General features: G+C 35.5%; 1 protein-coding gene across 1 annotated transcript in view; it reads right to left on the reverse strand.

The window, feature by feature from the left end:
- Positions 1-15,149, reverse strand: part of adam19a (ADAM metallopeptidase domain 19a) — a 104,521-nt gene that overhangs the window by 25,563 nt on the left and 63,809 nt on the right. The window contains exons 5-11 of the mRNA XM_016450114.1: positions 13,723-13,799; positions 9,759-9,942; positions 5,238-5,303; positions 4,575-4,646; positions 4,243-4,409; positions 3,825-3,909; positions 1,456-1,598 (exon numbers count right to left, since the gene is read on the reverse strand). Of these exons, the coding sequence (XP_016305600.1) occupies positions 1,456-1,598; positions 3,825-3,909; positions 4,243-4,409; positions 4,575-4,646; positions 5,238-5,303; positions 9,759-9,942; positions 13,723-13,799 (794 nt within the window). The remainder of the gene's footprint in view (positions 1-1,455; positions 1,599-3,824; positions 3,910-4,242; positions 4,410-4,574; positions 4,647-5,237; positions 5,304-9,758; positions 9,943-13,722; positions 13,800-15,149) is intronic.

The raw sequence follows: 15,149 nt of genomic DNA on the forward strand, positions 1-15,149 counted from the left end.
TGTCTTACCTTTCCTCTACTGCACCAGAAGCAAGGGGTCACTTAACCCACTTAATCTCAATTAAGCTTCAAACCAATTCACTCTACTAAAACTACTATCCTTGCCATAAATGATGTGCTTATGTCAGCCACTTTTGATCTCATGCTAGCAGCTGTATTTTTATATTTTTATCCAGAAAAAGGCTTTTTTCTGTTTTATGTCTTACTTAGTTCTTACCCAGTTAGCTGAAAAACTGCTGAACTCTTAACACTGGGGTTCCACAGGGCTCAGTGCTGGGCACCCTGCTGTCCTCCATTTATACCAGATCTCTCAGAACATTTCTCCAACTCCATTTAACTACTGGTGTGCTGACAACACCTGACACATCATGTTTCCCCTTCTGTCCGTAAATGAGTGTTCTCAGAATGGATCTGAGTGTGCCTCTGTGACATGCCTCTTTCTTCTAGAGAATTTTTATATATTTATATATATATATATATATATATATATACATGTGATATTTGCTCCTGAGACTACCATGGAATACCATCGTAGATGGCGCCATATCAAAATTGATGTACAAGATATTTATGGTATCTTGTTTACTTGCTACCTTCTCAGGTATCACACAAACAATTGTTTCCTAGTTTCTATAAGCTAGATTGCAACTGGTGATTTCAGCCAGCTTAAGGCAGTTTTGTGTGTAATATACAATAGTATGCAATTATTTGATAAAAATACAATACAAATATTTAGAAATATCTTTACAAGTTTTCTATTTCAGTATATTTTTTTAAATGTATTTTAGTCCTGTGATTGCAAAGCTGAATCAGCAGTCATTACTGCAGTCTTCAGTGTAACATGATCCTTCAGAAATAATTTTAATATGCTGCTTTGGTTCTGAAGAAACATTTCTTATCATTATCAATGTTGAAAACATTTGTGATGCTTAATATTTTTGTGAAAACTGTGATATATTTGTTTCAGCATTTTTTTAGGACAAAGAATTGCATTTAATTGAAACAGAAATATTTAGAAACATTATAAATGTCTTTACTGTCACTTTTGATGAATTATAATGTGTCCTTGCTGAATAAAAGTACTAATTTCATTCAAGAAAAAATAAACCAATCTTACTGACCCCAAACATTTGAACGGTAGTGCACATGAGATGGTCAGTGAATGGTCTGTAGGCGTACAATCTGAAGTGGAGATTAAAATGCTTGACTCATCCTTAGGTACTTACCATTAGCAACTAATTATGTACTTGTACAGTAGCATCCTGTCTATATATTAGTTTAATAGTGACACAATTAGAAGTTAAAATGATTTGCAAGTGCTCCAGGGTTCTTTGCGTAATTAGCATGCTTTTGTAAGTACCGTGATTTATGTTCTGCATTGTTGGTTATTTATAAAAGGAAGCCTCTGCTAAAGGGCTTTTATTTATTACATAAATGCAAATGTAGAAGTCTTTACCCTGTAGCTGCCGCCATGACACATCCACCCTGCTCCGCAGTGGCCTCCACACAACAGCCTTCATGGTCATGGCTCATGCCAAAGTTATGGCCAATCTCATGTGCCATGGTAGCAGCCGCCCCAATAGGCAATTCAGAATGGTCCTGGAAGAGAAGATAATTTAATCTACCAGCCATAACAAACATCACAATAAATGAAACAGAAGTTCAAGCACTGCTTTTAGAGTCTGTCTAAACTGATGAATTCAATATACATGATTAGAGTATTTGCCGCTCTCGCTGCCATGCAATAAATTACTTACATTTTATGCTTTAAATTGGACATAAAGTCTATTTGACACCCACAGGCTTCTGTCGTTGCTATGCCACATTGCCACGGTTCCAACACTATGGTAAGTAAATGGCAGTAGAAGCCCAGAGGACATCTCTGATCTCCAAAGGCATCTTTGTTATGTTACAATGATGCCATAAATTGTAGAGGATGTTGTTTTTTTGACCTGCAGGTGGTAATTTAAGTACCTTGGCTGGGGCAAACAGAATGGCCTTTCTTTTATCTTCATACCATGACAAAAACATAAAGGCGCACACACTCACACATATTTCCAGAGAAAGGAGCACAAACGGATATCTCTGCAAAGGGCATGCAGTGTTGATTTTTACAGACGGCACTGATAATATCTCCACCATAACAACAATGTTGAAATATGACATGCAGTTGTATTACAAATGATTTCTCTTTATGGATTTTCTATCTCCTAAATTTCTCCCTAGGAACCACATTGTCCTTGTCATATACTGGTTCTAAAGCATTTGAGGAATGTGAAGGAGCCTATTTATGATAGGGAATGCATTCTCAAACCATAGTCCAGGACAAGACCACACATGTCCAACAGTGAGTCGATATTCACTAACTGTAAAAATGTTTGTAATTTGTACAAAAAAAAATAAAAAAATAAAAAATTATTTTTAATTTGTAAAAATTAAAAGAATTAAAAAAAATAAATTAAATTAAAAATAAATAAATGCTACACTAACCTGTAATTGGTTAACTGTAAATTGCTTTAAAACATTAAAAATATGAATGTTTTAACATTGCATTATGTGTAATATTATTATAAATTTAATATTATTAATATTATTAACTCGTCGTTGTCTTTAGGTCAAGTCCCAAAACCATTCAAGCTGGCGGATATTAAGCCTCTTATTAAGAAACCACAACTAGATCCTAGTGAACTGGCAGATTACAGACCCATTTCAAATCTTCCTTTTATGTCTAAAATTTTAGAAAAAGTTGTGTCTGCTCAATTGTGCTCCTTCCTGCAAAAAAATGATCTCTATGAAGAATTTCAGTCAGGTTTTAATAAACAAGCTACAGGTAGTCCAAAATGCAGCGGCTAGAGTCCTTTTTTACCAATTTTACAGTCTCTGCACTGGCTACCTATTAAGTTCAGTAACAGTTACAAAATATTATTACTTACCTATAAGGCTCTTAATGGGTTAGCTCCTGCGTACCTAACTAGACTTCTACCACGCTACAATCCATCACGCTCCAGCTACCACTAAATATTGTAGAAACGTAATTTGCTGTAAAGTTACTTTGCAACGATTTAGATCGTGAAAAGCGCTATACAAATAAACTTGAATTGAATTGAAATGTATGGTTACTGTGATTGGTTAACATGTACTCAAAAGGAAAATGGTAAAATTACATTCCTAGAAGTCCCTGTGTGACACTGATTATATTTTATTTAAATATAATTTAAATAATATATGCTATATAATTTTCATCCTCTCAGATCATATCAGTCAAAAATCATATTATTCCTTCTCACCAAAATCACTTTACAAGCACACAATATCGTTATTTTCAACCCCTAAAGGATTTATAACAAACAAACAACCAACAACAACAACAACAAAAATTCTAAAGATATCAATATCTTGATAAATAGCTGTCGACTGCAGTTCCAGTCACACAACAGTCACACAGCACATACTAAACAAATTCACTCTCAAAATAAGTTATGGTAGTACTTCTACCAATGTAACCATTGTTGACATGCATAAAAATAAAAAAAATTTTTCCATGTACCACACTGATCTCAGTAGGGCTAAGCCGGCTATATTGATGTAATGTAGAATGACCCCACCCATGTGTAATATCCAGAAGAAATGCTTCGCCACTCATTAGTATGCTGCAAAGTGATCTTCCCCCGCCACACAAAGTAATAGAACCAAAAAGAGGCTAATCAGGTGTGTGGGAGCTATTGATCACTTTATCAAATACCTGCATGAGCTGTACACAAACACACACTCTATTTACACAGTGTTTACAGCCTATTCCAGATGCAAGCCTGCATGCTTTCTTACCACATTGATGCCGCCCGAGTTCTCGTGACTGCACATTCCCTCCAGCGGAGCCATGCCAATGGTGGTGCCCTTGAAAATCACACCACTGCAAGGAAAACAATATATACTTTCAGCTATGATATCAATAAAAATGTATGAGCCATTCTTTATCCCTTTAAAGGGATAGTTCACAAAAATGAAATTTCTGCTATCATTGAATCATTCATGTGTTTTTTTTTCATACAGTTTTGGAACATCTAGAAGGTGAGTAAACGATGTAAGCTTTTCAGTTTTTAGGTTAAATATCCCTTTAAATAAAACAAAAAAGTGTAACTAATTATATATTTTTAAAATATATGATGATCCAGCATCATTAAGAATACGTTACAGGACAGTCTTGTTCTATATGTGCAGAAGGTGGGTGTGTATTGTGACTAACGTGAGTAGTTGTGCATTGTCATGTTTCTTGCGGGATTTGAGTTTCTGTCTCCACTGTAGGAAGGACCAAAGAGTTGAATTTGGCTCCTCATTGATGATGCACTGATCATGTTCAGTCCAAACCTCTAGACCAATCAGAGGTACACGGATATTCAATTCTCTGAAGAACTGATCAGACCAAAACAAACAATTAGGAACATGGCAAATGGATTTATTTGATTAAATATAATTATAATACAGACATCTAGGAATTTTGCATTCAGAGAACAAATATGCAGTCTAAACAGTCAACAAAACCTTTGAACCAAAAAAATTCACCCAGGCTTGACATACCTTATCTACATAATTAGCAATTTCCATTATCCTCATTTTAGTTTTGTCAAGGTCCTTGTTTTGCTTTCTGTACTGTAGAGACAAGTGGCAATTTGATCAAGACGAACATACAAATGCATAGACCCTGCTTGAGAAATTGCAAAAACCCTGTTACAGAGAAATTTGATGAACTAAATCCAGCCATAATGAAATCTTACATAACCCTCTGCCTCTTTTGGCTTTTGGTGGATATTATACAGATTTGATGTAAATGTATGAAAGAACTCAATTAGAAAACTCAACAGAATGTAACACTGAAAGATTGTCTGCATGCCTCTTACGAAATGCATCCCTCATACCCGAGGAATAAAAATGAAACTATTAAATTCACTGATAGCGTCTCGATAACTCCTCATACATGTAAGATATCGGCAATGGGAGTGATAGAAAAGAGAGGGAGAGAGCAAAATGGCACTTCCGAAGCTCTATATTTAAGCAGCAACTGCTCAGTGGCCACATTTGAATGAGAAAGCAACACTAGGCTTAAAGTACCGGTTCTAAAGTACAGTTTATATAACTCGGCCTGTATTTGAAGATTTAAAGCCTCAATTCCTGTGGTGAACTTTACTGTGTGGAAGTATCTAATTAGTAGAAGTGAGCATGACACAGGAATCATCAGCTTACCAGTGTGTTGTCAGCTACTATATACAGTTCCATGTACTTTGTAGTACCCCAGGCATTTCGTCTAACCTAGGGGTGGGGATAAATACAGAAACAAACAAACGGCAAGCAAAATGAAACGTTAATTGCTGGAGATTAATGGAGGGCAGGATTTCTGGATTTGTTTCTCAAGTTTCTTGGCACTTGCTTTTACATACGTACAATAAATGTCTGCAACTACTTAACAAGTAATGAAGTGACAATTGTATTCAATCACACATATTGAATTTACTATAAAATGAGTTTAATGTAAATGCTAATTGTTGTTTGTGTGCAAAAAAAGGTTTTACAAACTGACTACAAAATCTACAAAACTGTATGCAACAATATTTTAGCAATGTGTTTAGTTTTCAATGCTTGACATCACTGCGGTTCTTCATGTTCAGATTTATTTGCATTTTAATTGACGGGTCTAATTCATTTGAAAGAATGCATTGGCACAGTAATCACAAAAGTATTCAGTCGTCACAAAGTGACAGCAAGCACTTTACAGTAACCAAGCAGTAAATAAAATGTGAGTGAAATAAGTGGAAGAACAGAATGTGCATATAAGTCATCTTCCTTGGCAACCAGTGGAAAATAAAAGTGCAAGTTGATAAATGTTCATAAGCAATACAAATCGGAACTCTGCATTCCAAAATGAGTCTCGTCAGGAACTTGTTTGTACGTCTATTAGCAACAGGGATGGAAACCTTTGGAAATGTAATCATTCTGTTGGGAAAAAAAAAAATTTTTTTTCTATGTACAAAATGCCATGGACTTGTTTTTATCGTGGAGGACACATCACCAACTACAAAGAGCCAAGGAGAAACAAGTTGAGTCATTCGACAAAGTGAAATTCCCCAAATAGTGTCGATATGATTCTGTACACATGAGATCTGTGGTAATTAAAGACTAAAACCTACACAGGGACATACTGTACTACAGTATATATGAACTTCAAGATTCAGGAACTTTGTAATCCAATTGTACCAGGAATACATCATCACTGAGGAGTGAGCACATTAGTCCGCACTGTTTATTAATTTATGGATCCTCTGATTCTCATTTGTAAAGAGCAGGCCAGTTAGAAGTCTCTAATGCTCGGCTTTAATGAGAAAGCAAGTGCAAGCAGAACAATAGCAGTAGGAGGGCTCCCAACTCCTGCTAATGATCCTCAAGAGTTTTATAATAAGCCCACATTATGCACTTCATCAGTCTAAACACTTAACCTGGGCTTAAGATGGCTTTATTTCTGTACTGTAATGAGCCAAAACACATTTTTCTTTCTGCAGCACATTATGGGAACAAATGAAATTACTGACGCACAATGCAACACAACAGCTTGGCGTCAGACCGCAATGTTCTCTTTCGTGAGTGGCCTATCTAGCTATTATAGATTGGAGGGAACAGAACATCCTTGCTATTATTGTAAGAGAGAAATCTTCTCTGACATCACACACAATCCACTCATGAGATCAGAAATAGAGACGTTACACACTGAATAATGATGGTAATGACTCACTGTTATTTCCCTAATGACTATTATGCTTACAATCTAGTGAGAGCTGCTTTACAAAATGAGACTTTTTGGTCACCTGTGGAAAGGACTACTTAAATACACTTTTGCATGACATCTACTTTAGTGAAATATATTGTAAACATCAACATTTATTACCAAGTCTCTTCATTTTATCAGCTGTTAAATGTGATCCTGGACCACAAAACCAGTCCTAAGGGTCAATTTTTTGAAATTGACATTTATACATAATATGAAATCTAAATAAATAAGCTTTCCATTGATGTATGGTTTGTTAGGATAGGACAATATTTGGCCGAGATACAACTATTTGAGAATCTGGAATTTGAGGGTGCAAAAAAACCAAAATACTGAGAAAATTGCCTTTAAAGCTGTCCAAATTAAGTTTTTAGCAATGCATATTACTTATCAAAAATGAAGTTTTAATATATTTAGGGTATGAAATAGGGATGCAATGATGCAATTTTTTTCAAATTTGATCCGATCCAGAAAATTCTGAGTATTGGCTGATTCCGATCCGATACCAGTGCAGTTTTTGTAAATCAATGTAGAATTTCTATACTTCTGTGTGTTGACCTGATCGTCACTCTTTTGTGTGTTAAACACAATCTACTAAATATAGACAACTTCATTTTAATGAACACTACGCATAGAGAAGTTCAAAGCACAAAGGCAAGAGATATTGATGCGTAGTTTATTAAATCTGTGCAATAGTTTATTGAGCCTTTTCTTTTAACAGTTTTAAATTTCAGTTACTGTGCACTCTTGAAGAGAGTTTCATTGTTTTGACTGTTGTAACCGAACGTGACCCACAGTGTGAATTAGGGCTGCACGATTATGACAAAAATCATAATTGCCGATTATTCCCTTGAAATTGTAATTGCGATTATTAATTACGATTATCACAATTTACATTGAATGATGTTTATACCATTGTTTGATGCAACTGCATGCCGTATTTTTATATGAAAATAAACAAGCTGAAAACACTCTAACTGAAAAACCTTTAGTGCTTTTCTATATTAAAACTCAAATGTCAAATATACATCGGATTGGTTTCTTCTTTAAAATATAAAAAAGTAAAAATATGAATGGTATTATAATGTTATACTAAAACTAAAACAATGGAAAAACCCTTAAGATAACATGTCGAAAGAAAAAAACATATCTTAAGTGTGCAGAATAACATAAGTGGACTTTGAACGATTAATTGCCTCTTTGAACAATTACGTAATTGTGGCATCCATAATTGTAATCGCGATTAGAAATTTGATTAATTGTGCAGCCCTAGTGTGAATGCTGAATGGAGCAGGGGTTCTCAACCTTTTTTACTCCGGGGCCCCCCTCCTTCTCCGGTCAATTTTGCAAGGCCCCCCTATGCCTGACATTTCCTCTTATACTGTACTTCCGCAGCAAAGAGAAAAGTGTTTATTTTTAAACCTTTTTATTAACCAAAACATTTGTTTTGCCTTATTATTTTTCTACTGCATGATATATAAAAAAAAACGCAAAATTCAAACAAACTTTAAATTAAAGCTATACTTTATAACTTAAAAGAAAACCCTCTGCTCAATTCTAACTTTTTAAAATAATATATATACATATACAGATTTAAAGCTCCTGAATTCTTCACTTCAGACATTCTTTACAACTTCAGAGTACTTTTTCTTAAAAAAGTGAACCTGCCATACCAAACAGGACAACAGGGAGATGCCAAAAGACCACTCACTAAACCTGTCCCTTTGAACTGGACTGACTGAATATATACTGTTTGTATCCATAAAAAAAAAAATAAAACATACAAATGAAAAATACAGCAAATTCATTCTAAATCTTTTGAAACACATCGATCTGAAGGCGGATCGGCGAAGACGGGATCAGTGAACAGTACCTCCCTCAGAGCGCGTCTGATGCTCATATGTGCATAAACACCACTGAGCCTCACAAGATCCTCCTCTATGGGTGAGCATCCATTATAAAACACTCAGAGGACATTCATTTGGACAACTATGCAAATATATTGAAATTTCACGCAAAAATATGACAGGGATCAGAGCCCCGAGAGCTTGCATAGTTTGTGAATCAATAATGCGTGCCTAATGTACGACTCTGATATACAGGAGTGTCATACATTGGGCACGTGCAAGTTCGTTATTATTACTCTAATCGTCTTTACCTTTACATTAGCACAACGGTTTGCTTCATGCAGCCGAGAGATGTAGTTTGCGTGCAGGGGTTGGAAGTTCTGAGCCGCCGTTCAGTCTGTATTTAACAGTGCGATGAGGCTTGCGAAGCAATCAATCACAGAACACGAGAGAGGCTGTGCTTTGATCATTTTAATTTAACACATTAATAATGAAATTAAACAATTATAGGATAATATTGAAATGAATTTTAAGCCATCTCACGGCCCCCCTGGAGGATCACTGAGGCCCCCTAGTGGGCCGCGACCCCCCGATTGAGAACCCCTGGAATGGAGGATGACAAACAGCTGCCGCGGAGAGAAGAGTTTACGTGAACTTGAATTTAACGACTTAAATATTCATCTGTACCTCACATTAAACTATGGAATGGCGTCAGAACACTTGAACTTTGACTTTATGGTGCTTTATAATGTTTTTGTGCTTTCGTGAGGCTTAACAATAACACAGAATAGTATACGCAGAATATCGGATTTGGATCGGTCTCGTCTGACCGATACCCGATCCGGCAGAAAATGTTCCGAGTATCGGATCGATGCATCCCTAGTTGGAAATCTACAAAATATCTTCACGGAACATGATCTTTACTTAATATCCTAATGATTTTTATCATAAAAGAAAAATCGATCATTTTGACCCATACAATGTATTTTTAGCTATTGCTACAAATATACCTGTGCTACTTATGACTGGTTTTGTGGTCCAGGGTCACACATTATGACATGGAACACATCATAAATCAAACTGATTTAATTTCTGACTGACCCTTTGATGCAAAGGTTTAAGATGACTACTGAACAGGCTGATGTGTCCAGTCTGATGGCTGTGTCCACAGGTGCCGGTTTTGAACGGCAGGTCTTCAGTGCGATAGAAGGTGTGGTGGAGAACCTCCTGGCCTCCGATTGGCTCCAGGTAGTATGTATCATTAGAGTTCAAGACAATCAAACCTCTGCAGAAGGAAATCGGAGTAATGTCAGCTCAAATGATCTCTTGTTAAACTTCTGTCAACTGTCAATCATTTACACACCTTCATGTGGTTCCAAAGCGGTTTGACTTTATTTCTTAATAAATAAAGATATTTTGGACCCCAAATAACCTTGGACCCCATTGACTTTCATTGTATGGACAAAAACCCCCAGAAAGTCATACAAGTTTTGAACAACATGAGGGTGAGTAAATGATGGCAGAATTTGTTTTAGTAAGGTTTTGCCCTTACTAGTGATATTTAAGAATGCCAGTAAAAGAGATGTGCATATCTATGAGTTCATTTTCAGTTGATCTTTCTTTTACAAACATATATGGACACACAGAGTGGAATTTTAATGCCTCTTCATCCTTCTTTTAGCGTCAGTATAGTTAACGGCATTAAGTAGTAATGCATTAACTAATCAGAGAGATCAGAAGGGCCGCTGAAACGCTGCTGGATTTGCGGTCTCCCAAAGCACCTCTACAGAACCACTCTAAATTTGACCTCTGTAAAAAGTTTTCAAACAGTACATTTGAAAAATATGTTAAAAATAAAGTCCATGAGACTGCAGGGTGACCTATTTGCCATTTCAGATTGGTGTTCTCGAGTCTCCCCCTTTGTGCCTATGATGTGTCCTCAATATGCATTTTCGTCGAGTCTGCAATGATGTGGGTTCCACAGTGGACCACTATTCAACAGCTTATGCAGCACAACGGCAAGAACTTGGGGCTGAATTTGGGACAAGGTCTTTAGAGTTTGATTTACTTATGTAGAACACAAATCAAAGGTTTAGGTTCAGCAAGATTTAAAAAAATAGATATTTATCAGAAAATCCTTAAAGGGGTCCTATTATGCTTTTTCACTTTTTTAACTTTAGTTAGTCTGTAATGTTGCTGTTTGAGCATAAAAAAGATCTGCGAAGTTACAAAGCTCAAAGTCCACTTCAAAAGGAGATATTTTATTGAACAGAAATCACTTTTCAAAAACTACAACGAACGACTTGTTTGGACTACAACGCATATTTTCCGGGATGTGTGATATCACAGACCCCTTTAAAAAAAAAACCTGCAATCTCTGCTTTTACAAAAATATCAAGCATCATGACTGTTTTCAACAAAAATGTTTCTTGAACACCAAAGCAACATATTAGAATGATTTCTGTAGGATCAGGATGTAGGATGAAGACTAGAGTAAGCTTTGCAATCACAAGAATACATTACATTTTAAAATATATTAATATACAAAACTTTTATTTTAAATTACAATAATAAGATCAAAGATCAAATTTAATTTATCAGTTAAGAACAAGAGCTTTCATCATTAGCAAAGCATCGCTGGCAGAAATACTAATGTATTCTAATATAAACAGAATCTTTCAAAAGTTTTACTAAATGTAAAGAGATAAAATAAACTACTGTTCCACAGTAATTCCACTGTTGAATTTGTTTTAATTTGTTTTATTATTAATTTGTTGTATTCTTGTTTACAAAAGAGATTTATGGTTATTGGAAATGTGTTTTGTCTTCACATTTTTCACAACTGGTCCAAATCCATTTAGTCAAAAAAACATTTGTTTACGCCCCAGGGCATCCAACTATTATCTTCAAAATGAGGATTGTCATTTTCCCCAAGTTGACAACAACAGGCAAGCAGAAATGACTCAGGGTATGGCTTTATAATAGTTACTGACACTAAAACTGTAAGCAAATTTGGCTGTGATTTGATTTACCTTGGCTTAAATGTAATGATATTCATGAAATAATACATAATAAAATACATATTTAAATCAATCAACTACATTACTGTCAAATTTTTAAACGGACCGATGCCTCTGCAGACTATGGCACACATCAACACATGACCTCCAATGAGCTGATGGTAAAGAAACCCAACAGTCGCCTTGAGAAAAGCCATATGAAAACATACAGTGCTTATTTACGTTTGCTCTTACAAAATCTTGCAACAGCTGTTCAATGACTTGATCTGTCTTCATACGAAATTCAAGACCTTTGGCAATATCAAGAGACAGACTCTCCAGGGCTTTGCCCTTAAAAACTCTTTTATTTGCATATAACTGGCTACTCAACTCAATATATATTACAACAAACTCTGGGTGTCAAAAGAGCGACTGCTCTCATAGTCTATGCACTGAATGATCAGGAATGAAAGCAAACACACTTTAGGGAATGCTGATTCATCCCACAACTATCCTGACTGCGGTTCTCTGATTTCACACAATTTTCCAGAGTAAACGGCAGTTGTATTTATCATCTAGCCACATTTAACCAATGATGTAGCCAACACATCTTTGGTATTTCAAATGATTTAAATGGTTTTTAAGTGTTTTTTTCTCTCTCTCTCTCTCTCTCTCTCTCTCTCTGCAGCTTCTTTCCTGATATTACTTCATAATAACTTTCTTTATCAAGCCACTAAAAATATTATCTGATGATCAGTAGTTCATGTATAATAAAAAATTGATATACAATACACTACCATTCAGTAGTTTGGGGTCTGCAAGATTTTTTTAATGATTTGTAAAGAAGAAGTCTTTTTTGCTCACCAATGCGTTTAAAATATATTCATTAAATTCAATTAATTAAAGATATAGTAAAACAGTAATATTATCACTATCCATTGTTTTATATTTATTCCTGTGATGACAAAACTCAGTTTTCAGCAGCCTCCAGTCTTCATTCTACATTTTTTATTATAATAAATGTTGAAAACATATGTGCTGCTTCATATTTTTGTGTAAACTGTTTGTTTCCTGATTCTTTGATGAAGAGAAAGTAAAAAACAACACTATTATTTGAAAGAGACATCTTTTAGAACATTTTACAACACTTTTTAAAACAACATTATAAATGTATTCACTATGTCCTTGCCGAGTAAAAGTATTAATTTCTTTGGGGGAGAAAATCTTACTGACCTCAGACTGATAGGGGTATATGAAGTGTATATTAAGTAAAGTTCAAAAACTAAACTAATGGTTGCATAATGAAGTAATGACTTTTCATCAATAAAGAATATTTAACTTATGTTATCCATGACCTTCATGTTCTCTTTGTCAAAGCCCACCAGTACAATAAATGTGTAGTAAAATGAAAACAATCCTTTATTTATTATCATGACAAAACCTTTGGTTTGTGAAACTTTTAAAACAGTCAGTTGTGTATGTTTCAAAGTCACAGATGTTTGGCTTGTATCTCTTGGCATTAGGTTTAGATTCAGCAGGAACAGACAGGGGCAGATGCAGTTTCAAGGCTGTTTGTGGATATTGTTTATAAGTAGAGAGGAAGCGTTCAGTGCTGAATGAGGACTGAGCACAACAAACTATTAACATTCTGGTAGGGCCACAGCATTAGTCATCAGTGCTTATATTCAATAACCTGGCCGAAACATTTCCGCTCTTCACAAATTAAGCACACAGAATTGTGCTGCATATGCAAAATTAAAGATGGCCGACTTTTTGCAAGCACAAACGCAGAGTACCAACTAGATTTTCTTTCTCTCTATGGAGCATTTTGTACTTTCATGCTTCCATGCAAACCCATAAACACTTGCTCACAAAGTCTTATTCACACAACTAACTGAAAAAAAAACAAAAAGAGTCATAATGCTCACAGGATGTTCGTACAATCAAGCAGTTTACATGGTTATCACACTAAGCCATGTGGCATTTTAGCCTTCCTAAGACATGTGACCGAATGAATTGAGCGTATTGTGTCTGAAGAGAATCCAATTATGCAAGACATGACATACCTCATTCCCAAACATGTGCTTAGAGCGACCCACGAGTCGGCGTGACCTCTGACCCTCCCGTGATAGAAGCAATGATCCTGGAAAAGGAAGGAGTGAAAGAGATTACTGGAGGCAATGCAGAGAAAATGAGATAAGAGGGAGCAGTTTGCTCAAGAGACAGGCTGCGGAGATAATGTTGTTCATAAAATGGGCAAAACCGAGTTAATGGAACATCTATCTAATTAGTAGTAAAAAGACTACATCTGTAAATCACAATTACATTTGTTACATTTTTGGCTTTCAGGTTTATTGGACTTAATTAGTCTGCCTCTTTTTGATTACAGCACCAAAAAACTTCCCTCAGGAGTTTACCGCTAACATTTGGAAAAGAATCGCTCCATTTAACTCTACTGAAACAGATCCAAACTACGTACAAGTGATATCGTTTCAGCTATTAAAAAAGGCTTATATGAACGGTCAGACCATGAAATTAGTTCATTTATTTGAACAGACAGGAAGCAAAAGAGGGATGGTCAAGCACCACAGACACAAATCAACAGTCTCTGAAGACAACACTTGACAATCCCTGCTTCCAAATATACCTACTTCCCTACTATGTAGTAGGTGAGAAATAAGAAGTATGTGGAAATTCATCAAACAGTAGGCGAAAAGAGTGCATCTGATGTCCAGTGAGGCCACAGGAGAGGACTTGTGAATGGTTTCATCCAGTTTTCATTCATATTACACACATTCATACTATATAGAATGTACTGTTTTAATGTTACAAAGTTTGTTCCTCATGAAAAGAGGATGCATTTTGGTCACACTTTATTTTAAGGTCTAATTCTCACTATTAACAAATCATTAACTACAACTTTTGCCTCAATAAACTCCTAATTTGCTGCTTATTAATAGTTAGTAAGGTAGTTGTTAAGATATTGAGTAGGATTAGGAATGTACAGTGCCTTGCGAAAGTATAATTTTTTTTCACATTTTGTTATGTTGCTGCCTTATGTTAAACTGCTTAAATTTACTTTTTTCCCACATCAATCTACACTCCATACACCATATTGACAAAGCAAAAACAGAATTGTCAAAACTTCGTAAATTAATTAAAAATAAAAAAACTGAAATAAGTACATTGCATAAGTATTCATACCCTTAACTAAATATTTAGCTGAAGCACCTTTACAGCCTCAAGTCTTTTTTGTTTGATGCGACAAGCTTTGCTCATCAGCATTTGGCAATTATCTGCCATTCTTCTCCTCAACTCTTCACCTCTCAAGCTCTGTCAGGTTGGATGGGGGCAGATGCACATTTTCAGGTTTCTCCAGAAATATTTGACTGGGTTCAAGCTCAGGCTCTGGCTGGGCCACTCAAGGACATTCACACAGTTGTCTATAATTGACTCTTTCTGTGTGCTTAGGGTCATTGTCCTGTTGGAAGGT

This window comes from Sinocyclocheilus anshuiensis, unplaced genomic scaffold (assembly GCF_001515605.1).
Source record: "Sinocyclocheilus anshuiensis isolate Anshui unplaced genomic scaffold, SAMN03320099.WGS_v1.1 scaffold1823, whole genome shotgun sequence".
NCBI lineage: Eukaryota > Metazoa > Chordata > Actinopteri > Cypriniformes > Cyprinidae > Sinocyclocheilus > Sinocyclocheilus anshuiensis.